Source organism: Stegostoma tigrinum, chromosome 6 (genome assembly GCF_030684315.1).
Source record: "Stegostoma tigrinum isolate sSteTig4 chromosome 6, sSteTig4.hap1, whole genome shotgun sequence".
NCBI classification, from domain to species: Eukaryota; Metazoa; Chordata; class Chondrichthyes; order Orectolobiformes; family Stegostomatidae; genus Stegostoma; species Stegostoma tigrinum.
Window position 1 is genome coordinate 82711697 of NC_081359.1, and position 25832 is coordinate 82737528.

General features: G+C 42.3%; 1 protein-coding gene across 1 annotated transcript in view; it reads right to left on the reverse strand.

Moving 5' to 3' along the window:
- The window catches only part of LOC125453193 (stAR-related lipid transfer protein 13-like), a 464022-nt gene that overhangs the window by 231287 nt on the left and 206903 nt on the right, over positions 1–25832 (reverse strand). The window contains exon 4 of the mRNA XM_048532431.2: positions 15266–15299. Within this exon, the coding sequence (XP_048388388.1) occupies positions 15266–15299 (34 nt within the window). The remainder of the gene's footprint in view (positions 1–15265; positions 15300–25832) is intronic.

Here is a 25832-nt window from a genome sequence, read left to right on the forward strand (position 1 = left end):
ATACAGTTGCTACCTGAGCAGTTCAGAGGCTAGGAATGCTGCAGCGAGTAGCTCACCTCTTGACTCTGTGAAACCCATTCACCATCTACAACGCACAAATGAGGAGTGTGACAGAATACTCTCCACTAACCTGGACGGGTCCAGCCATAGCACCCTTAAGCTTGACACTACCCAGGACAAAGCAAAGGCAAGGATTTCACTTGGACCTGATGTAGGATCCACCTGGGCTCCGTGGCTGGGACTTTGTTCTATGAAAATTTTGTTCTTTTTCTCAATTTCCTCCAGATATGGATCGGGGTTACCCTTTATCTTGGTCTGATGGTGCAAGCAGGTTTGAGAGATGCAGATTTGTATTGCTTCAATGGTTGGTATAAGAAATGTGCTCACAGTAAGGCCATTCCTCATAATATTGAATGAGGAGGCCTCTCTTGGACCATAGAGTCAGAAGTGGAGGTTTGTGATGGTGCATCTTGGCAATTAAGATAGATCATAGATTCATGCATTTTCGGCCCCTATTTTCACTCATCTAGAATTGCAGCTTCTCTTGGCCAGGATATCTCACTTGCCTACTTCCCCATTATAACTGTCAATGTTGTTCTATAATCAGCAATCAGCAAGTGCAAAGGCAGAACAGCATGATGGATTTTTGTTAGCCCATTTGTACCTCAACTCCTTTGGTTTTATCACTCTCCTTCTCTACAATTTGAAATAAATGACTGACTTCTAATCAATCAGGGATCTGACACAGAAAGCTTTTCTGCAACCACTTACCTGGAACTAAAACCATACAATTAAGAACTGAATAAAAGTGCTGAGGTTTGTTCGCTCTAACTGAATGAGTACTAGACTGTAATTTTAAAAAAAGGAATTCTAATAATGATTAAGTAGACCACTAAAGAGTGACAATCTCTCAAGTTCAATTTTAAACATCAGTTTTTTTTATTGGAAAATTCTAGAAATTCCTGCTTTGGCTGTCCATGAATCAATTAACACACACATTCAGTGGACTTCTATAATATACAATGCATTCACATCAGTTGCTTTTCAGTGCACATGTTAACATGTGGGTGACAATGAGATTATTTATGAATTCATTCCATTTGCTATTTATTCAAGAGGGGGAATACAGTGAATCGTAACAATGCACACTACAGCCTATGTTCCAAATTAATGGCACTGCAGTAAAATTACTGACCTTCAACTTCAAGTATTTCACTGGAAGCCTCTACTTGTCCTTTTTTCGATTTTGTGAAATTGCTGATGACTTGAGAAAGCCTCTGCTACAATCAACAGTCCCTTAAGCCAGCAATAAGTCAATGTTGAATTGCAGTTTAAAGAAATCTTACAATGTTGTTTTTCTATAATACTTGCACTCTGTAATGCCGAAAGGGAAACGTCAGATTATATTTTGCCGATCTGCAACTTCCACAGAAAATTGCTCATCCCTCTGAAATATTAACTCACCCACCAGAACGTTTTATTATGGTACTCTGTGAATTTTTGTAATCGGTCTGAAAAGTGGGTTCTCCAACCATCCTGAAAAGTATTGGAGAATAGCAATAGACTTATGACAATGTCACATGCTCAGTTGCAACAGATTGATACAGTAAACAGAATCTGATCAAGCGTCAAAATCCCAAGCTAGAACGAATTTCTCACCATACTCAACATTTTCATCATTCATCCTTCGTGGGAGATTGAAGGTGGAACAATCATCATTATCAATAGGCTTTCCAATGATAGTTTTGTGGAGATGGAAATTCCAGTTTAGCAAAAATACCACAACTGTCATCCACAGTATTTCCACACTGTGGGATACCAGAACTAAAGTTCAGCAATCTGTTCGAACTAAGTGTACTGTGTGCAAACAGCATGGGTAAAGCTTTTCAGATGGTGGCGTTTCCTGACTTGCTGACTGAACAGTTGGTGGAGAATGGACTTTTGCTGATCATCTCTTTATAGAGGCTGAAATCTAGGGTGTTAGATGGGATGATCCTTGAGTAGCCAATAATTGGTCACTTGAAATGGGCCCCAGCTATGCCTGCCTCTTTGTAGGTTACGTGGAACAGTCCCTCTTCCGCACCTACACAGGCCTCAAACCCCACCTCTTCCTCCGGTACATTGATGACTGTATTGGCGCCGCCTCTTGCTCTCCAGAGGAGCTCGAACAGTTCATCCACTTCACCAACACCTTCCACACCAACCTCAAGTTTACCTGGGCCATCTCCAGCACATCCCTCACCTTCCTGGACCTCTCAGTCTCCATCTCAGGCTACCAGCTTGTAACTGATGTCCATTTCAAGCCCACCGACTCCCACAGCTACCTAGAATACACCTCCTCCCACCCACCCTCCTGCAAAAATTCCATCCCCTATTCCCAATTCCTCCGCCTCCGCCGCATCTGCTCCCACGATAAGACATTCCACTCCCGCACATCCCAGATGTCCAAGTTCTTCAAGGACCGCAACTTTCCCCCCACAGTGGTCGAGAGCGCCTTGACCGCGTCTCGCGCATTTCCCGCAACACATCCCTCACACCCCGCCCCCGCCACAACCGCCCAAAGAGGATCCCCCTCGTTCTCACACACCACCCCACCAACCTCCGGATACAACGCATCATCCTCCGACACTTCCGCCATCTACAATCCGACCCCACCACCCAAGACATTTTTCCATCCTCACCCCTGCCTGCTTTCCGGAGAGACCAATCTCTCCGTGACTCCCTTGTTCGCTCCACACTGCCCTCCAACCCCACCACACCCGGCACCTTCCCCTGCAACCGCAGGAAATGCTACACTTGCCCCCACACCTCCTCCCTCACCCCTATCCCAGGCCCCAAGATGACATTCCACATTAAGCAGAGGTTCACCTGCACATCTGCCAATGTGGTATACTGCATCCACTGTACCCGGTGTGGCTCCCTCTACATTGGGGAAACCAAGCGGAGGCTTGGGGACCACTTTGCAGAACACCTCCGCTCGGTTCGCAATAAACAACTGCACCTCCCAGTCGCAAACCATTTCCATTCCCCCTCCCATTCTTTAGATGACATGTCCATCATGGGCCTCCTACAGTGCCACAATGATGCCACCCGAAGGTTGCAGGAACAGCAACTCGTATTCCGCTTGGGAACCCTGCAGCCCAATGGTATCAATGTGGACTTCACCAGCTTCAAAATCTCCCCTTCCCCCACCGCATCCCAAAACCAGCCCAGTTCGTCCCCTCCCCCCACTGCACCACACAACCAGCCCAGCTCTTCTCCTCCACCCACTGCATCCCAAAACCAGTCCAACCTGTCTCTGCCTCCCTAACCTGTTCTTTCTCTCACCCATCCGTTCCTCCCACCCCAAGCCGCACCTCCATCTCCTACCTACTAACCTCATCCCACCTCCTTGACCTGTCCGTCTTCCCTGGACTGAACTATCCCCTCCCTACCTCCCCACCTATACTCTCCTCTCCACCTATCTTCTTTTCTCTCCATCTTCGGTCCGTCTCCCCCTCTCTCCCTATTTATTCCAGAACCCTCACCCCATCCCCCTCTCTGATGAAGGGTCTAGGCCCGAAACGTCAGCTTTTGTGCTCCTGAGGTGCTGCTGGGCCTGCTGTGTTCATCCAGCCTCACATTTTATTAACTTGAAAGCCTCTATTGCGGCACGGGAAGGCAAGCCTCAAAGATGTTAGATTGGCAATAGGCGAGGGCATGGGCAGTTATGCATCCAGATGTTTTGTTACTCATACGGTCCCTACAGTGTACAAGCAGGCCACTTGGCCCATCAAGTCCACACCAATGCTCCAAAGAGCCCAATCCCTGCTTTTCTCACCCTAGACACTTTGGGCAGTTTAGTATGGCCAATCCACTTGACTTGCACGTCTTTGGATGACGGGAGGAAACCATAGAACCCAGAGCAAACCCATGCAGACACAGGGAGAATGGTATTATTGCTGGACGGTTAATCTGGAGACCCAGATAATGTTCTGGGGACCTGGGTTCAAATCCTGCAAGGGCAGGTGGTGGAATTTGAATTCAATAAATATCTGGAATTAACAATCTAATGATGATAGTGAATCCATTGTTGATTGTCAGAAAAACCCATCTGGTTCATTAACGTTCTTTAGGGAAGGAAACTGCTGTCCTTACCTGGTCTGGCCTACATGTGACTCCAGACTCACAGCAATGTGATTGACTCTGAACTGCCTGCTGGGAAATTAAGGATGGGCAATAAATGCCTCCTAGCCAGTTGTACCCTGATTGTGTGAATGGATAAATATTATAGATAAATAGATAAATATAGATAGATAATCTAATAAGTAAATACTATAATATTGGTTGCTGATATCCATTTCAAGCCCCCCCCCCCTCCTCCCACTTCCCCCCTCCCCCCGACTCCCACAGCTACCTGCATTATAAGATAACAAAGTGTGGGGCTGGATGAACACAGCAGGCCAAGCAGCATCTTAGGAGCATAAAAGCTGAAGTTTTGGGCCTAGACCCATCATCAGAACCTGGAATACACCTTCTCCCACCCATCTTATTGCAAAAATTCCATCCCCTATTCCCAATTCCTTCGCCTCCACCGCATCTGCTCCCAGGATGAGGCATTCCACTCCCGTACGTCCCATATGTCCTCGTTCTTCAAGGACCGCAACATCCCCTTGGCGGTGGTCGAGAATGCCCTTCACCGTGTCTCCCACATTTCCTGCAACACATCCCTCACCCACCCACACCCCCGCAATAGCGGCCAAAAGAGAATCCCCCTCGTCCTCACGTACCACCCCACCAACCTCTGGATACAACACATCATCCTCTGACACTTCCGCCATCTACAATCCAACCCCACCACTAAAGATATTTTTTCCAACCCCACCCTTGTCTGCTTTCCGGAGAGACCACACTCTATGTGACTCCCTTGTCTGCTCCACACTGCCCTCCAACCCCACCGCACCTGGCACTTTCCCCTGCAACTGCAGGAAGTGCTACACTTGCCCCCACACCTCCTCCCTCACCCCCATCCCAGGCCCCAAGATAGCTTTCCACATCAAGCAGATGTTCACCTGCACATCTGTCAATGTGGTATATTGCATTCGCTGTACCCATTGTGGCTTCCTCTACATCGGGGAAACCAAGCAAAGGCTTGGGGACCGCTTTGCAGAACACCTATGCTCGGTTAGCAACAAACAACTGTACCTCACAGTCACGAACCATTTCAACTCCCCCTCGCATTCCTTAGATGACACGTCCATCCTGGGCCTCCTGCAGTGCCATAATGATGCCACCCGTAGGTTGCAGGAACAGCAACTCCTATTCCGCTTGGGAACCCTGCAGCCCAATGGTGTCAATGTGGATTTCACCAGCTTCAAAATCTCCCCTCCCCCCACTGCATCCCAAAACCAGCCCAGCTTGTCCCCCCCTCCCTAACCTGTTCTTCCTCTCACCTATCCCCTCCTCCCACTTTAAGCCGCACCTCCATTTCCTACCTACTGACCTCATCCCGCCCTCTTCACCTGTCTGTCCACCCCCCGGACTGAGCCTCCCTACCTCCCACCTATACCCACCTCTACAGCTCCATCCCCGCCCCTTTAACTTGTCTGTCTCCTCTCCACCTATCTTCTCCTCTGTCCACCTTTGATCCACCTCCCCCTTTTCTCCCTAATTACTTCAGAACCATCTCCCCATCCCCCTTTTCTGATGAAGGGTCTAGGCCTGAAACGTCAGCTTTTGTGCTTCTAAGATGCTGCTTGGCCTGCTGTGTTCATCCAGCTCCACACTTTGTTATGTCTTACCTAAATAGATACTTATTTAAGACTGTACATGTATATATTCCTTTCTTCCACTTTTAAAAATAAATTTGTTTTCTGTTTAGTTTACCATTCTTGAAGTAACTAAAACATATCGGTGTTATTAATAGATATGCTTTGGTTCAGCAGAACTGACACTGAATTCCACAGCAGGTCCTCTTACACTTCACTCTCAGAACTGCAAGGGCATTCAAGGACTACGATTCTCTGCTGCAATGCAGCATCATTAAGCAGCTGCTTGCAGTCTCATCGACCTAACGCTTGCCTATTAGAAGCCCTGCATCATGCTTCTATTAGTATTCTGTTCCAGTTAGTGTAGCAATGTTCCCAGCAATCTGTAGAGACTCAAAAAAGAAGTAAACATATCAAATGCTTTAACATGGTTTCAGTTAGCTATTAATTTTAAATGTTATTTTTACGTACAATTTTCATCATAAGACAACTTTGCCAAGCTACAAAATTCTTGTGTGGCCTCCCCAAATGATATCATGGTTTTAAGTAAAAATATTTTGTGGACACTACATAAACTTAATTAGATGCCATGCTTTACATTTTTCATATATTGGCACAAAAATGGTTAATTTTGTCCCACGCTATTAGCAGTGTAGGCATTCTGAATAGTTTCCAGGAATGGGGAAAATGAAGTATTTAATATTTTATCATCATATCCTACCCTCCCTATAACACCCTGTTTAATTGGTGATCCCGTGGGCCTGCCTCAGTAGAGTTATAAAGAGCACACTGACAGCACGCGGCCTACCTCTCTCTCCATTTTAGCTTTTGTCCTTCCACATTTTTTTGTCTTCCGACGGCATTTCAAACAAGTTTGTAAACAAAGTATAATTTCTTCATACTTTGAAAGAATTGAACCCTTTATGGTGCCAGTCTTTATTCCCAGTGCTGACCCAGCAATGGCGAGCATGCCAAATCACCAATGTGATTACACAACACTCCTCTACTGATCTCTGTTCCAATGGTTAATGTGGACTGGAAGAGTTCAGTATGGCATCGAATAAGCATTGTAATGCAATGTTCCCAGTTGACATTACATTCGTAAATGCAACCTTTGGTTATCACATTTTTGTGATGCTTCATAAAGGGCTGTAGTCTGTAATATAAGCTTTATATTGATATGTGGCATTTATTTTGATCTTATCAGCAATTGACATATTCTTGTCTTATTCTGGTCCTATGGCAGTGCAGAATGTTCAGGCTGCTGATAATTCAGTAAGCTTTCATTTGACATTCTGGCCAGTTGCCATGAACTATTTGATAGTCCTGTGAAACTGAGATCAACACCATGTGGAGAAATTATACAAATGGATAAAGACGGTGACAGTGCCTCAGTCCTGTTTGTCTATGCTGTTTTCAGTCATGACAAGGCAGTATTAGCATCACAAGGTGTAGCATCACATATACTAATAAGAATTCAGAGATGGCTGAAGCGATTGCAGGAGCATACAGCTCAGAAGTAGGTCTTTTGTCCTGCGGTGACTGTGCTGTTCTTTGCGGGAAATATCCAATTATTCTTACTATCCTGATTTTTCTCATAGCTCTGCAAATGTTTTCTTATCAAGCATATATCCAATTTCTTTCTGAATAAGAGTGTTGAGCCTGTATTCCCTGTAAGGTATACAAATTGCACTGTCATCCCATACAACTCCATCATCCATCCAGTTCTTCTGTTAATTATCTCACCTTCTTGAGATCTACAGCTGTTGATAGTTCTGTTATTTATGTTAAAACATCTTAACACAGTAATAATGGGCAGAAACTTCCCATCCTCTGAACAAAATAGGCAATGGTGACTCAGTTGGGAAAATATGATGAGGTCAGAAAAATTAGATTTTCAATGCTGGGAAAAAATACTATGACTTTCCATAATGGTTTTAACAGAGAGACGAGAATCTTGCTAATGAGCAGCAAAGGCCTAACTGCACGCATTAGCATTTCACTATTACCTAACCTCACCTTATTTATATACAGTTGCCTGTTTTCCCAGACAGTGGAAAGAAACTAGATGGCTTCAATTCCTGACAGGAAAATCTAAGTGGGTATCTGATGCCTGCGGCTTGCCACCGTTTTCCCTGAGTATCCATCTTGGTCAGCATTCTCCAACATACCAGGGCATGCGCCATGGGCAGCAATTGTATTCACATTCTATTCACGGAGGTTAACGTGGGCACTGCTACACAACCCTCCAGAGTGTTAGTGCTAACCCTACATTGACTTGGGTGGCTCCTTCAGACTATGCTACCAGTGTTTGACATAGTGCACAACTGGGGTTTAAATATGGTGCCATGGCATAAATGTCAGATAGTGCCTGCACCAGGCAAACACTCCTGCCACTGCTGAGTGCAAGGTTGTGGGATAGAGGTGTTGGGGAGGCACGGTGCATACTCGATGAGGTAAACAATTCGATATATTAAATAATTTTTGAGTTGGGACTAGAAAATATTTAACCATGAAAACCACCAGATTGTTATAAAAGTCCAACTGGGTGATTAATCTCTTTCAGGAACAGAACATGTGACTGATTGTATGGTCACACGACACAGTTGTGTCATAAAGCCCTCTGGAATGACAGACTGTTGGCTTCCAACTTGTAAGTCACACATCACAAGCGACTAAAAGGAGGTAGTGGAGACAAGGTAAGCATTAAATTCAACAACAGAGAGTTGCTGACTAGATGATATTTCTGAGACAGTTGACAAACATCCAGAGCAAGAGTTCAGAATTAATTCACTTATTTCAGCCTGGACTTGACTTAAACAAAATGCTACATTCTACTCTTCTGAAACTGGTCAAAACTTGCCCAAGCGTATTTCTGTTTGATAGACTAGCTGGCAGTCAGCTTCTGTCTTTTTATCCATCCATTTTCTTAAGATAAAGTGGGAAGCCTTATGCCTAACAAGAACTACTGAGCGATCGTGACGAGGGATGCCGCTACATAATAATAAGGCATTTACCAGTTGCCTGATAGGAAGTAAAATTGCTTATTTTTTTGTTTCAGAAAACTACAACAACGCTTAATATGTTAGCATTTTAACTACTTTTCATCTCAATGCCTTTTAAAATACTTTTAAAAAATATGCATTACTTCAAAAACTTCACATTTAAAAGTAACTTGATTCTAGAATATTCCTGTGAAGAATTTGTGAAAGAAATTATGAACAAAAGCATAAATTCTGATATTCACTTTTTAGATGGGGGTCAAGCCTTCAAGTTCTAGAGTTACCAGGTTGTCATCTCACACCCGTTTCAAAACAACATGACATTTATGACCACTGATTCTGAGAATTTCTGTTCAAAGCAGAACTTGCAAGTTTGTAACGTGATCTATTTGAAAAGGTTTGCACATGAAGATGATTGGAAAAGATGGGAAGTTAGAAATTGAAATGCTGGCGTTCTTACTAATGTTTGGCGTACTCAATAGGATGAAACACATTAATCAATGGCTCCTTGTTTTACTCTGCACCAGGTACGCTAGAGTTACAATACAGATTGTGGTACTGTGAGGTGCACTTAATAATGGATCTGAGAAGCATCAGGGGTAGTGGTGATTAACATCCCTCTTTGCCCATTTGAATAACAACTGAATGCTTTGCTGTGTGACTCTGTAAATTGTACGCTGATTAGGTGACAAATCAATTAATTGAGAATTGTAAACGAATACAATTTGAATTCATTTTTTTGATATATACTTTCATCTATATTTCTGGCATTCGCACTGAAGCAGTGCTGTTAAAGCAAAGCACAGAATGCCGACTAGCTAGGAAGGTAAATTTCCATATTTCTGTTGTAAAACATTAAATGTAATTTTAAAAGTAAATGCTTTTGGGGACTATTAAAGGGTTATTAGCTGGTGTGTAAATAAGATATTGCTTCGACATGCCTAGACATGGTTTTCATTGGCAACAATGGTCACTAGAAGATTGAGATCAGGAAGTAAATCCTATAAAGTAATGAGGCACTGGTCACATCCACTGCGGTGTAATTCTAAGCCAGCCATATGCAGTTAGGTCCCAGATTTAATAATCTGTTTCTGCAGAGTTAGCTTTAGCAGGGCAGCTCCTGCAGTCATGCCATCATTTCTGTACAGTTTTAAATACTCCAAGGCTAGGATTTGACTAGATTGTGATGCCTCTCACTATGTTACATATCCCACAGATGCTCATTGGCCGTGCTCACGGGTTTTTAAAATTTGTTTGTGGAATTTGCAAGTGGATGACTAGACAACTCCTAATTATCCTGGAGAATGTGGTGTAGATAGATATCTATCGAGAGAATGAAACTAGTAGGTTGAATGAGTGGGCAAAAATCTGGCATTTGGGGTTTAGTGTGGGAAAAGTTGAAGTCGTTTACTTTTCGTAGAAAGATGAAAAGGAGAGTACAGCTTGTACAGATTGACTGCAAAATTCACAGGTGCAGAGGGATTTAAATGTTCTGGTGCATGACTCTCAAAAGGCTAGTATACAGATATGGCACATAATCTGAAAAATGAATTGGATGTTTTCTTTAAAATGAGAAGAATTGAGCATGAAATTATTCAATAATACAAGGTATTGATGAGACACAAGTGAAATACTATGTGCAGTTTTGGTCTGCTTATTTAAGGAAGGATATAAATGCTTCAGAGGCAGTTCAAAAGAAGTTTACTGGGTTGATACCTGGAATGAATGGGTTTCTTTACAAGTATAATGTGGAAAAGCTAAGCATGTATTTACCGGAATTTAGAAAAGTGAGACATGACTTGATTGAAGAGTATTTGATACTGAATGGACTTAACAAGGTAGATGTGGAAAAGGACGTTTTCTCACGTGGATCAGCCCGGAACAAGGAGGCACTGCTTTAAAATTATGGGCGGCCCTTTTCGGACAAAAGTGAGAAGAATGGTTTTTCTCTCAGAAGTTGTGCAACTTTGGGACTCTCTGCCTCAGAAGGCAGAAGGAGTGGGGACGTTGAATATTTTTTAAGACTGTGGTTGCTGGATTTTTGTTTGGTGTGGGAATCAATATTACTGAGGAGCAGATGGCAATGTGAAATGCAAAACACAAACAGATTAGCCATGATCTTATTGAATGGCAGAAGAGGCTTAAGGAGCCAAATGGTCATGGAGTCATAGAGATCTCTAGCACAAAAACAGACCCATTTGTCCAACTTGTCCATGCCAACCAGATATCCTTCATAGATGTAGTCCCATTTTCCAGCATTTGGCCCATATTCCTCTAAGCCCTTCCTATTTATATACCCATCCAGATGCCTTTTAAATGTTGTAATCGTACCAGCTTCCACCACTTCCTCTGGCAGCTCATTCCATACATGCACCACCCTCTGTGTAAAAATGTTGCCCTTAGGTCCCTTTTATACCTTTTCCTTATCACCTTAAACCTATACCCTCTCATTTTGGACTCCTCTATGTGAGGAAAAAGACCTTGCCTATTTACCCTACCCATGCCCTTCATGATTTTATAAACCTCTGTAAGGTCACCCCTCAGCATCTGATGCGTCGGGGAAAATAGCCCCAGCTTCTTCAGCCTGTCCCTATAGCTCAAACTCTCCAACCCTGGCAACATCCTAATAAATCTTTTCTGAACCCTTTCAAGTTTCACAACGTCCTTCCACAGGAGGAAGACCAGAATTGTACGCAGTACTCCAAAAGTGGCCAAACCAATGTCCTGAAAGCTATGACATGAGCTCCCAACTCCTATTCTCAATGCACTAACCAATAAAGGCAAGCATACCAAACACTTTCTTCCCTATCATGTCTACCTAGGACTCCACTTGCAAGGAATTATGAACCTGCGCTCCAAAGTCTCGTTATTCAGCAGTACTCTCCAGGAACTTACCATTAAGCGTATAAGTCCTGCCCTGATTTGCCTTTTCAAAATGCAGCACCTCACATTTATCTGAATTACACTCTATCTGCTAATCCTTGGCCCATTGACCAATCTGATCAAGATCTTGTGGTACTCTGAGGTAACCTTCTTCACTGTCCACTACACCTCCAATTCTGGTGTTATCTGCAAACTTACTAACCATGCCTCCAATATTCACATCCAAATCTTATATATATATATATGACAGAAAGCCATGGACTCAGCATGGATCCTTGTGGCACACCTCTGGTTCATAAGCCTCCAGTCTGAAAAGCAATCTCTACCACCACCTTCTATTTCCTACCTTGAAGCCAATTTTGTATCCAATGGCTAGTTCCCTCTGCATCCCATGTGATCTGACTTTACCAATCAGTCTACCATGTGGAACGTCACCGAACACTTTGCTGAAGCGTGGAGTGGCAGATGGAGTTAAATTTAGATAAATGTGAGGTGCTGCATTTTGCAAAGGCAAATCAGGGCAGGACTTGTACACTTAATGGTCAGGTCCTGGGGTGTTTTGCTGAACAAAGTGACCTCGCAGTGCAGGCTCACAGTTCTTTGAAAGTGGAGTTATGGGTAGACATGACATTTGAAGGCAGCGTTTGGTATGCTTGCCTTTATTGGTCAGTCCATTGAGTATGGGGGTTGGGAGGTCATATTGCAACTGTTGGAGTATTCTACTATTCCATACGCTTGTAAATATTAAGGGAGGAATGTGACAAAATTAGACAACGAAATGGCTAAGATTTATTTTTATACTTAATGCTTATACTGGTTAAGGTGAGTTCCAATGAATGGGAGTCCTTTTACCCACACTGTGTCTGTCTCAAGTATTCCCAGGTACAATATACTGCAGCCCAGCCAGAGTACAGCACCCTGTAGTCTGACCAACTTCAGGTAAGAATTACTGACTACAACAGAATGACATATTTAAAGTTTTATAGTGACAATGAAAATTGATGAAGGCACAATGGGAGATGCTGTCCATATGGACTTCAGCAAAGTGTTCGACAAAGTTCCGCATGGCAGACTGGTTAGTAAGCTTAAATCACATAGGATCTGGGGGAGCTAGCCAATTTGATACAAAATTGACTTTGAGGTAGGAGACAGAGTGTGATGATAGGGGGCTGCTTTTCAGACTGGAGGCCTGTGACCAGTGATGTGCCATAAGGCTCAGTGCTGAGTCCACTGCTTTTCATCACTTAAATAAAAGACTTGCAAGTGAATATAGGATGTATGGTTAGTATGATTGCAGATGACACCAAAATAGGCGGTGTAGTGGACAGTGAAGGTGATTATCTCAGAGTACAATGAGACCTTCATCAGATGGGCCAATGGGCTAAGCAGTGGCAGATAGAGTGTAATTTAGATGAATATGAAGTATGGCATTTTGTTATGGCAAACCAGGGCAGGAGTTATACAGTTAATAGTAGGGCTGTGGGGAGTGTTGCCAAACAGAGGCGTAGGAGTGCAGGTACATAGTTCCTTGTAAGTGGAGTCAAAGGCAGACAGAGTGCTGAAGAAGGTGTTTGATATGCTTGCCTTTATTGGTCAGTACATTGAGTACAGGAGTTGGGAGGTCATGTTGCAGCTGCAAAGGACATTGGTTTGGCCAGTTTTGGAATATCGTGTTTGCTGCTTTTGGAATACTGCATTCAATTCTGATTGCCCTTCCATAGGAAGGATGTTGTTAAACTTCAGAGGGTGCAGAAAAGATTTATAAAGGTGGAGAATGGATTGTTTGGAGTAATAGGGAGAGGCTGAATAGCCTGGGGCATTTTTCCTAGAGCGTTGGAGGCTGAGGGGTGAGCTATAGAGGTTGATAAAATCATGAGGGGCATGGATAGGGTGAATAACCAAAGCCTTTTTCCTAGGGTGTGGAGTCAAAAACTAGAGGGCATAGGTTTAAAGTAAGATGGAAAAGATCTTAAAAAGACCTGAGAGAGAACTTTTTCATGCAATGGGTGATGCACGTATGGAACAATCTGTCAGAGGATTTTGGACAATTTGGACCAAAATGTCTGTTTTCATGCTGTATGACTCGATGAACATTCCTGTGGCCTCAATGAATGTGAACAGCAATTAAATTTCTATTGTAGGCTATGGTGGAAAACAACAACAGAATTGAGAAGTGGATTAAAATTATCCATTTCCTTCCATATTACGATCCTGATCAGACAGAGCAGATTTTCTACAACATCAGTCACGCTGGATTTAAGCCTTGAACCTAGAAATGTGCTCCACCATCCAGTTTTCTCCCAACCAGAAAGGAACACATCTGTTATCATAAATGTAATACTGATCAGGCTGCCTATAAGAATATCTTTTATTGCCAGTTTGACTTAGTGGAGCAATATTCCTGATATATGGTAATGGAACTGGACTAAGCAGTGAAATTCACACCATATTTATACTGCCAAACTGCTCTAAGTGGAAATATATGACATTGTTTAGAAATTCCTGTCTAGTGGAGAGGTGAATTTATAGCTGCAGTGACATAGCAACAATTATTGATATTCAAATATTACAATTATATACTTCTGGCTTTAGCAGGACCATACCAGGTTGAGGGAACATGTGGGCAGCAGTGTGAAAACAAAATGCAGGGCTCTATGGCTGTGCAGAGTGTTCAATCCACCTAATGCCAGGAATAAATGGGAACGCTAACAGAAAATGGCACAAATGGCACTTTGTCCTTTGAATCAGGGAAGAAATTCACCTAATGATTGTACGGTGTTCAATGCCTATGGAGGCAATGTCTAATGCATATTTCAGCACAGCCTTTGAAGGCGATGATAAAAGATATGTTGTACAAAGCAGTTAAAAGTTAAACGTGGTCAAATGTATTATCTTGGCAGGGCCGTATATGAAGGCCAGGTAAAACTAATGATTGTGCTTTGCTTTGTTTTCCAACTGTGAATTAAATTCCTTTTATTAGGGTAAACATGAAACACAATAATTTAACCAGGAAATATTCTCAGAAAAGTGTTCAGCAGGTGTAGTTTTAGGATAATAACAGCTTAAACCATGAAAATGTATAAAAGATTCAAAATAATATTAGTCTTGAGGGACTAAACAAAAATATTAACAAGATAATTTAGCTAATGTGGCACTTAAGTGTTGCCCAGATTTCTCTCAAACCTAAATTATTGTACACTTTGATCTAGGAACAGCTAGAGATAATTTTTTTTAAAAAAGCACGCTTTTCACCAAATTACAATACTTTGCCTGCAACTTGAAATATATAATACTGCTACTCAAAATAAGAGATTTTCCACCTTATAATTTACAGGTTTTAAAAAAAGGTTGTATTTCAGAAAACAATAAAGCTATGCCAGAACAGTGTGCGGCATTCTCGTTACCACTAGGTTGAAACTGTTTACAACCTACAGTAAAATAAAGAAGAAAGTTTCACTTGTTGGTAAATTTACTAGAGATTGAAAAAATATATAACATGTTCCCTACGTAGCTCATAGCATAAATCTACAGAGAAATGGCTGCATTTTTATTGTCACCTACATAACAAATTTAAAGGTTATTGAAGGTAAGAAAATGAGCTCAGACTGTGAGGCTGTAAAGAAAAAAACTCACCAGCTGTCTCCTGGCTCAACTTCAATGGCAGTGCCTATAAGAAAAAAGTATAAATTTTGATTCAACTTGACAATACTCCAGGTGAGCTTGAAAGTTAACACAGCTAAAGACCACTAGGTAACAGTATTTAAGCTACTGATCAGTGCAGGTGACCCACCAAATGCTGGCCAAGTTCACAGAAAGGCATATTATCCAAGTAATGTTAGCTTAAACCCAACACGAAATTCACAATAATTGATGTCCAGTTCTCAAATAATTAAACATGAATAACTCACGGCTAGAATATAGATATCAGAGGGAATATTTGGCAACAGAAATTGAAGCAGCATTATTAAATTTTTAAACTCCTTTGCATTCTCTCAAATAATTATATAAATTGTTTATTTCCCAATGCTTGCTGTGTTTATTTTTCATCAGATGGATTCAGTTCTCTGTGTAACTGACATCAGGACTGCCAATACTGAATATCAGTTACCAACCAAGATAGAGCAAGCAGCTATACATAATAAAGTTCAGACCCTGTCTGCTGTGCTGTACTCAAGGGCAGATACTAAATCAAGTTTCAAATGTGAGATTCTTGAGCTCCTTACTAGTGAGGAATAACTGAAATTATAGTATCAAAGAATCCATACAGTGTGGAAGCAGGCCATTTGGCCCATCAAATCCACACTGACCCTCCAAAGAGCATCCCACCCAGACCTAACCCATCCCTGTAGCCTTGCATTTTACATGGCTAACCTGTCTAACTGGCACATTCCTGGATACTCTGGGTTACTTAGCACAGCCAATCTACCTAGACTGCATGCTTTGGACTGTGGGAGGAAGCCGGAGCACCTGGAGGAAACCTACACAGGCACGTGGAGATTGTGCAAACTCCACACAGACACTCTCAAGGAATTGACCAGGGTCCCTGGCACTGTGAGGTAGTTTGTTCTTGATTCCTCAGGGTTGCTCCCCTTAGATGATCTCCAAACAAGATCTAAAACCAATCTACTCTTTATGATCACCCAGTCACCTGCAATGCTCACAAGTAAACCAGTTGAATGTCACCCCAGTAGAAGGTCCACACATTCTGGTTTGATTTAGTCAACATTTGAGGATTCCACAGAATAAGATCTCTTACAATATGGTTTTTAAGGTGAATATTTAGACATCTGTAGGAAGACTGCCTAATAGGGCTCACATAAAAAAAACAGAAAGCGCTGGAGAAGCACAGTAGGTCTAGTGACTTATGTAGTGCAGAAAAGTAGTTAATATTTCAAGCCCAGTTTGCTCCCCTTCAGAACTGATACAGCTAGCCTTGCATCGCTAGTACTACACATTAGCTGCAATAGCACGATCAACTTGAAATATAAATTTAGAGAATTATGATAGTGACAATTCACCACAGTGACAGGTATAAAAAAAAACAAGCGAAATGATATACTCACTCAAAATGGCATATCGTATTTTGACCATATACAAATAAACTATCCAAAAAAGAGCTGATGAGAGTTCAAATCGTAAAACTTTTCTGCTGTTACCCCACTCCACCCATGTCATCGCCAAATACTTTCTTATGCTTTGCAGATGTTACTGAAATTAGTACTCCCCGCCTCCTCCATTCTCATTCAGTCAATCCCAGCCACTGTGCAGTGTTACCAAATGTATCAACACAAGCAGGAAAAATGAGTCACAAAAGCTTCAGAGTTCAAAAGCTGGTTTTGTTGGTCTGACTGTAATGTGTTTGGCCTGTACAGTTCTATTCCTGTTTATTTGTGGAGATCACCGGCCAATATATTTTTCTGTACACCAGTGAAACCATTTAGGAATATACCACTCAAAACAAAAATGTCCACTCCAATATATGGATACTTCAGCATGTCTACCAAACATGTGTATTAACTCATAACAAAAAGCTTAATACCTAATGCTAACAAAGCCAGGATTGTCACTGCCAGTTTTAACTAATTAGTAAACGCCTTAGAGTTGTAATTAACCCTGGTCTTAGTAAGACAGCACAGTAACATGATAGGGTCAGAGTGGTTTCAAAAAGAATTTTGGAAGGAAATTTATTTTCATTGAGTTAAAATGGCCTGAATGTTCCAGTGAGAAGAAATACGACCACAAAAATATGCTGGCGCCTTTACCTGGTGAACACAGCGAAATGTGGGTAAGACGCCTATACTTGATGGTGCAATACTGGATGGTCATTCTTCTGGTATGAGTCTAGCCTGGTGCTTCTCAAACTTTTTCTGACTTCTACCCCATTTTGAGGAGTGAAATTTGTCATGCTGCCTCGATAAATCTGAGAGGTGAGTGAGGAAATCTAATGACAGCAGGGAGTGTGCAGTGAAGTGCCGGAGAGTGAATCATGGAAGGAAAGTCATTCCTGCCTCAGAGTTTATGACCCAAAACATCAGCTTAGACTCTGCTTGGGAATCAAATCCCACTTTGGGAAGTCCTGTCCTAGACAGAGTACTAACTACAGGGGCAATCATGGAAAAATCTGATGTTCGCACCATTCCATACAAACACATTCACTTCAAACACTTGTTGCTTTATTAGCATAGTAATTAAATTGACTTATTCTGGTTGGATGTCTCCATGGCAGTTCCATCAAATACCTTCCCAGCTGTAACCACCAGCAACATGAGATTTGAACACACTGACCACTCAAAGATCATAAAGCAGGGGTCATTTATGCCACTGGCATCGGCTCAGTACAAACATGAAGGTTTCTTTCCCCTGAAGACACCCTTGCTCACAAAATGATTCATTTGAATGTCCTAGATAACAAAGTGTGAAGCTGGATGAACACAGCAGGCCAAGCAGCATCTCAGGAGCACAAAAGCTGGCGTTTCGGGCCTAGACATGGGATGAAGGGTCTAGGCCCGAAAAGCCAGCTTTTGTGCTCCTGAGATGCTGCTTGGCCTGCTGTGTTCATCCAGCTTCACACTTTGTTATCTTGGATTCTCCAGCATCTGCAGTTCCCATTATCACTCATTTGAATGTCCTATTTGATTGTATGCCTTCTTGACCACTTTGTTCGCAGTTTTTGCCACTTTCAGGGATTTGCAGACTTGTACAACCAGATCTCTTTGTCTGTCAATGTGCCTAAGGGTTCTGCCATTTTTTTGAATAATTTGCACCTGAATTCGATCTTTCAAAATGCATCAGTTCACATTTGTATAAGAAGTTTGTACTTGAATAGTTAAATATGCATTTACTTGATCTTGACTATATGTGTGAAATAATTAAAGTTACAGTCATAAAGACATAGATGCTTTGGTTCGACTAAACCATGCCAACACAAATAACCTACATTTGATCCAGTTCCATTTGCCAGTACTTGGGCCATATCCATCTAAACCCTTTTTATTCATGTACTCATTCAAATGCCTTTTTAATTGTTGTAACTATACCAGCCTCCATCACTTCCTCTGGATGCTCACCAAATACGCACACCACACTCTGCATGAAACAGTTACCACTTAGGTCCCTTTTACATCTTTCTCCTCTTGCCTTGAACCTATGCCCTCCAGTTTTGGACTCCACTACCCTGGGATAAAGACCGTGACTACTCACTCTATCCATGCCCCTCATGAATTTATAAACCTCATCCCTCAGTCTCCGACGCTCCAGGGAAAATAGCCCCTGCCTATTCAACCTCTTCCCTGAAGCTCCAATACCAGCAACATCCTTGTAAATCTCCTCTACACCTTTTCAAGTTTAACAACATCTTTCCTACTGCAGGGAAACCGGAATTGAACACAGTATTCCAGTACTGGCCTAACCAACATCCTATACAGCTGCAACATGACATCCCTACTCCTACGCTCAATGCACTGGCTAATAAAGGCAAGCATATCAAATACATTCTTCACTGCCCTGTCTACCTGTGACTCCACTTTCAAGTAACTATGAGCCTGCACCCCAAGATCACTTTGTTTGGCAACATTCCCCATGTCCCTACCATTAAGTGTATAAGTCCTGCCCTGATTTGCCGTACCAAAGTGGAATGCCTCACATTTACATGAATTAAACTCCAACTGCCACTCCTCAGCCTATTGGCCCGTCTGATCGAGGTTGCATTGTACGCTGAGATAACCTTTTTCTTGTGATATGGCATCCAGATTCTTGGTGGGAATGGCCGGCGCCCACCTCCTACTGAGCTGAGCAGATTTCTGTTCCTAGAGTGTGTATTTGGAGGACCTGTCAGCCTCTACACATTCTTTCACCTTTTCACATGCTGCATCAATATACCTCCTGCAGCTTTGGAAAACCTGGCTGTCTGCGCTCTCCCATGGCCAGCTACTCTTTTCACTTTCCCAGGCTACATTCTGTTCATGTTGAGGTTGTAAAGGACATTGGTGAGGCCTCTTCGGGAGTTACTCTGTGCTGTTCTGGTGGCTCTGTTATAGAAAGGATATTATAGACAATCGGCAATAGACAATAGGTGCTGGAGTAGGCCATTCGGCCCATCGAGCCAGCACCACCATTCTTTCTGATCATGGCTGATCATTCACAATCAGTATCCTGTTCCTGCCTTATCCCCATAACCCTTGATTCCACTATCTTTAAGAGCTCTATCTATCTCTTTCTTGAAAGTAACCAGAGAGTTGGCCTCCACTGCCTTCTGGGGCAGAGCATTCCATATAACCACCACTTTGAGTGAAGACGTTTTTCCTCAACTCTGTTCTAAATGGCCTACCCCTTATTTTTAAACTGTGTCCTCTGGCTCTGGACTCACCCATCAGCGGAAACATGCTTCCTGCCTCCGGAGTGTCCAATCCCTTAATAATCTTTATACGTCTCAATCAGATCCCCCCTCATCCTTCTAAACTCAAGTGGCTCCGAGCCCAGTCGCTCCAATCTTTCAAACATATGATAGCCCTGCCATTCTGGGAATTGACCTCGTGAACCTACACTGCACTCCCTCAAAAGCAAGAATGTCCTTCCTCAAATTTGGAGACGAAAACTGCACACAATACTCCAGGTGCGGTCTCACCAGGGCCCTGTACAGCTGCAGAAGGACCTCTTTGCTCCTATACTCAATTCCTCTTGTTATGAAGGCCAGCATGCTATTAGCTTTCTTCACTGCCTGCTGTACCTGCATGCTTGCTTTCATTGACTGATGTACAAGAACACCTAGATCTCGTTGTACTTCCCCTTTACCTAACTTGACTCCATTGAGATAGTAATCTGCCTTCCTGTTCTTGCCACCAAAGTGTATAACCACACATCTATCCACATTAAACTGCATCTGCTACGCATCCGTCCACTCTCCTAGCCTGTCCAAGTCACCCTGTATTCTAATAACGTCCTCCTCACATTTCACACTGTCACCCAACTTTGTGTCATCAGCAAATTTGCTAATATTACTTCAAATGCCTTTGTCTGTATCATTAATATATATCATAAACAGCTGCGGTCCCAACACCGAATCTTGTGGTACCCCACTGGTCACTGCCTGCCATTCCAAAAGGGACCTGTTTATCACCACTCTTTGCTTCCCGTCAGCCAGCCAATTTTCAATCCAAGCCAGTATTTTGCCCCCAATACCATGTGCCCCAATTTTCCTCCCCAATCACCTATGCGGGACTTTATCAAAGGCTTTCTGAAAGTCCAAGTACACTACATCCACTGGTTCTCCCTTGTCCATGTTCATAGATACATCCTCAAAAAATTCCAGAAGATTAGTCAAGCACGATTTCCCCTTCGTAAATCCATGCTGACTATGACCTATCCTGTTACTGCTATCCAAATGAGCCATAATTTCATCTTTTAAAATTGACTCCAGCATCTTTCCCACCACTGATGTCAGGCTAACCGGTCTATAATTTCCTGTTTTCTCTCTCCCTCCTTTCTTGAAAAGTGGGACAACATTAGCCACCCTCCAATCCTGCAGGAACTGATCCTAAATCTATAGAACATTGGAAAATGATTACCAATGCATCCAGGATTTCTACAGCCACCTCCTTAAGTACCCTGGGATGCAGACCATCAGGTCCCGGGGACTTTTCAGCCTTCAGACCTAACAGTCTATCCAACACCATTTCCTGCCTAATATAAATTCCCTTCAGTTCGTCCATTACCCTCGGTCCTTCAGCCACTACTGCATCTGGGAGATTGCTTGTGTCTTCCCTGGTGAATACAGATCCAAAGTACCTATTCGACTCATCTGCCACTTCCTTGTTCCCCATAATACATTCACCCGTTTCTGACTTCAAGGGCCCAATTTTAGTCATAACCATTTATTATTAAACTAGAGAGGGCTTAGAAAAGATTTACCAGGGTTTTGCCATGGATGTTAGGTTTGAGTTATTAAAAATAGAATGAAAAGGCTGGAACTTTTTTCACTGGAGCATAGGAGGTTGAGGGATGATCTTATTCAGGTTTATAAAATCATGAGGGGCATATATAAGCTGAATGACAAGGGTCTTTTCCCTCAGGTGGGGGTGTTCAAAACTAGGGGGTATAGTTTTAAGATCAACGGAGGCAAATTTATTCTGGACACGAACAGCAATTTTATTAGAGCGGTTCTTGTGTGAAATGAACTGCCAGAGAAAGTGGTGGACGCAGGTACATTTACAACATTTAAAAGATATTTTGATAAGTTCATGAATAAGAAGGGTTTGGAGGGATATGGGCCAAGCTCAGGTACGGGGAACAAGTTTAGTTTGGAACATGGTTGGCGTGGACTAATTGGACTGAAATGTCTGTTTCCATGCTGTATGACTCTATGATTCTATGACTCAAAGGACTTGTAGCACCTGCTATAGCTACAAAGCAGATGCCGTTTAAGAGGTGCAGGCTAGCTTTAGTTTATTTTAAATTGACCTGTTCAGAGATGTTATTATACAGCACTGGAGCAGGTGGGACTTGAAACCCAGGCCTCCTGGTTCGTGGCTAGCCTTAAGCAGCAAGGTCAATTTTTGGACTTCTGCTGATTGTGCTATATTACAGTTAGGTCTGACTGCTGGGAGGAACAGAAATGAGCAGGCAGCATTAAAGTGCTACGCTGCCTGCATTTTTTATTGAATAAGCAAATGATAATTGTGTCTCATGATACCCCTGCCCTTTTATGAAGGTGGTGGACCTTTCCAATTTGTTCTACCTAATCTATAAATGAGCAATAATATGCAAAATCACAGGAACAACATTTGGGAGTAAATATTACTGAAAAGTGAAAATTAAAATTTTTGGACCATATTACGAAAACGTTGGAAAGATTGTGAACAGCACTTCAGTGTTCATAGACATAATTAACTATACAGATCCATTTCAAGAAGATCTGGGAGTTAATAAAGGCAAATAAACTCTTTCGACAAGATGAAACAGTTTAAAGTTAACGAGGTGAGACATCAATGTTGAGAGATGTATGGTTAGGATATGCACGAGGTCAAATAAAGTGCACTTTCTACAGCACGTGTGCCTCGTCTGGAGAAGTTACTAGCAGAAAAATGTCATCATTATGAGGTTGGCTCAGACTGATAGATGAGGAGATTTTATAAAAGGACAGCATTGTGGCATTAATCTACAATATTTAGCATGTCAAAGTGTAATAAGTAAAATATCGGGCAAAAACATTTAATAAAGACAAGTAGATCCAGTATCAGCTTCTACTGATTTAAAATCAACGAGTCCATTGGAGCATTACGCCTACTTTGGCATTTCTAAATGAGGTGACAACAGAGTTGTGTTGGTTTTGTGTTTGCAGACCTTCCTAGATTCTCTAGTCCCTGTAGATTGGCATGCAACAAATATAATTCCTCTATTGAAGAAATGAGAGGGAAAGTAGGGAAATACTGTCCAGTTAGTCTATCAGTGCAATGGAAAAAATGCTAAAACCTAATTATCAGGGGCACAATAACAGAACATTTAGAAAGTCATAATTCAATCAGGAAGAGTCAGTGCAAATTTACAGAATGGAAATTGTGGTTGACAAATCTGTTTGAGCTTTTTGAGGCTCTAACAAGCAGGGTGAACCAGGGTAAGATTTATCTTAAATGGATGTAGTAGATTTCGAATTTTAAAAAAAAATTCAATAACATGCCACAAAGGTGATTATTCCATACAACTAGGATTCATGGGATTGAGGGAAATGTATTAGGGGACTGAACCAGAGGATTGGAATAAACAACCATTTTCATATAAGATGTGAGAGCAATGTAAGGAGATTACAGAAAGATATAGACAGGTTAAGGAAGTGGGCAAAAACATGGCTGATGGAATATAATGTGGTGAATGGCGAAATGAGTGCTTTTGTAGACAGGATAGAAAGGCAGAGAATTTTGAAATGGTAAGGGATAATATAATATAAAGGGATATGGGTGTCATTGCACACGAATCACAGAATGTTAAAATGCATATACAGCGAATAGTTAGGGAAGCAAATGCTATATTTAATTCAGAGTCATAGCATCATAGAGATATACAACACAGAAACAGACCCTTCAGTCCACTTGTCCATGCTGACTAGATATCCCAAATTAATCTAGTCCCATTTGTCAGCATTTTGCCCATATCCTTCCAAACCTTTCCTATTCATATACCCTTTCAGATGTCTTTTAAATGTTGTAATTGTACCAACCTCCACCACGTCCTCTTGCAGTTTATTCCATACATTCACCTGCCTCGACATGAAAAATTTATCCCTTAGGTCCCTTTAAACCTTGGCCCTCTCACATTAAACCTATGCTCTCCAGTTTTAGACTCCCCTACCCTGGGGAAAAGACCTTGGCTATTCACCCTATCCATGTCCCTCATAAATTTATAAACTTCTATAAGGTCCCTCCTCAGTCTCTGACGCTCCAGGGAAAATAGCCGCAATCTATTCAGCCCCTCCCTTTAACTTAAGCTTAAACACTCCAACCCCAGCAACATCCTTGTGAATCACTTCTGACCCATTTCAAGTTTCACAACATCTTTCCTATAGCAGGGAGACCAGAATTAAATGCAGTATTCCACAAGTGGAATAACCAATGTCCTGTACAGCTGCAGCATGACGTCCCAATTCCCATACCCAGTGCAGTGACCAATAAAGGCAAGCATACTGAACGCCGCCTTCGCTATCCTGTTTTCTTGTGACCCCACTTTCAAGGAAACAAAGGTCCTCCCCAGGACGTTACCATTAAGTGTATAAATTCTGTCCTGATTTGCCTTTCCAAAATGTAGCATCTCACATTTTTCGAGAATAATCTCCACCTGCTGCTCCTCAGCCCAATCAGCCCATCTGATCAAGGTCCTGTTGTACTCTGAGGTAACCTCCTTCGCTGTCCACTCCACCACCAATCTTGGTATCATCTGCAAACTTACTAAGCGTATCTCCTACATTCGCATCCAAATCATTTATATAAATGACAAAAAGCAGTGGACCCAACACTGATCCTCGCCTATTTGTCTACAAAGAAGATTGATACAAAACAGTCAAGAAACCCAAATAGGGTCTTGGGGTGAGACCATGCCTAGGAGACTTGTATTCCTTGCCTAAAGGAAGAATACATTTGCCTTAGAGGGAGTGCAATGGTCGTTCAATAGACTGATCTCTTGGATGAATAGATTGTGCCAAACGAAATTAAGCAGACTAGGTCAACATCTCTGAGAGTTTAGCACCCCAGTGAGGCAGACTGGGAAGAGTAGCCTACAGTCAACACGTTTTAAGGATTATGTGTGCAATGTATATGCAGAGACCGATGAAGGTAACAAACTGCTAAGGTTTGAAAATGGGTGTATAATTGGTAACTTGGGTAACTAGAAATGTACATGATAGCACCTACATTTTTCTTTTTTTTTTATCTAAGAAGGATATTTGGATTGAAATGCAATCATATACAAGTATCTGTTCCAGACTGCCACAGTCATGTGACCTCTGCAATGATGCTCACATTATTTTGGCAAACATCTTAAGCTTCTCCTCATTAAAGTATTTGTGTGGCACACTCTGCTGTGCTGTACGCTGAAACACCCTGACTGGGGGGGTCTAGAGCTAGGAGTCTTAATCTCTCAACTGGGGGGGCGGGAGCAGCCAATTAGGCCTGAGATGAGAAGAAATCTCCTTGCACAAAGAATTGTGTGTCTTTGTGTAGTTATTTACCTCTGAGAGGTGCTCAGCGATTGAGTAAAGTAAATAAAGTGACCATTGTTCCCAGAGTATCATAGGGCTGCTCTCTCATTAGGGTTAGACAACTGGTGGTGATTTAACCTGAGGGTTACTGCACCTAGCTAAGGGGAAGGGTTGAGATGATGGGGCATTCATGATAACTTCAGCCAGTGAAGAGGTTGAATCTGCACTGTTGCCATCACTCTGCATTACAACCCAGCCAACTGTGCTGACCAGGAGTCACTCAGCATACTCAAAGGTTATGTTTACTGAATTCAGAGCATGCACATACAAATAGTGATCAGTGAAGGAGGAGATCAAGACACAGGAGAGAACTGGAGGGGGTTGGGAAAGAGAATCTGTGGGATCATGGAAGAAAGGAGAGAGAAAAGGAGAGATGGCCATGCAGAGCCATCCTGGGGATCCTTCTTGTTGCCCTCTACCTTTCTTCCCACTGTTGGACCCTATTTCAAAATTCACACT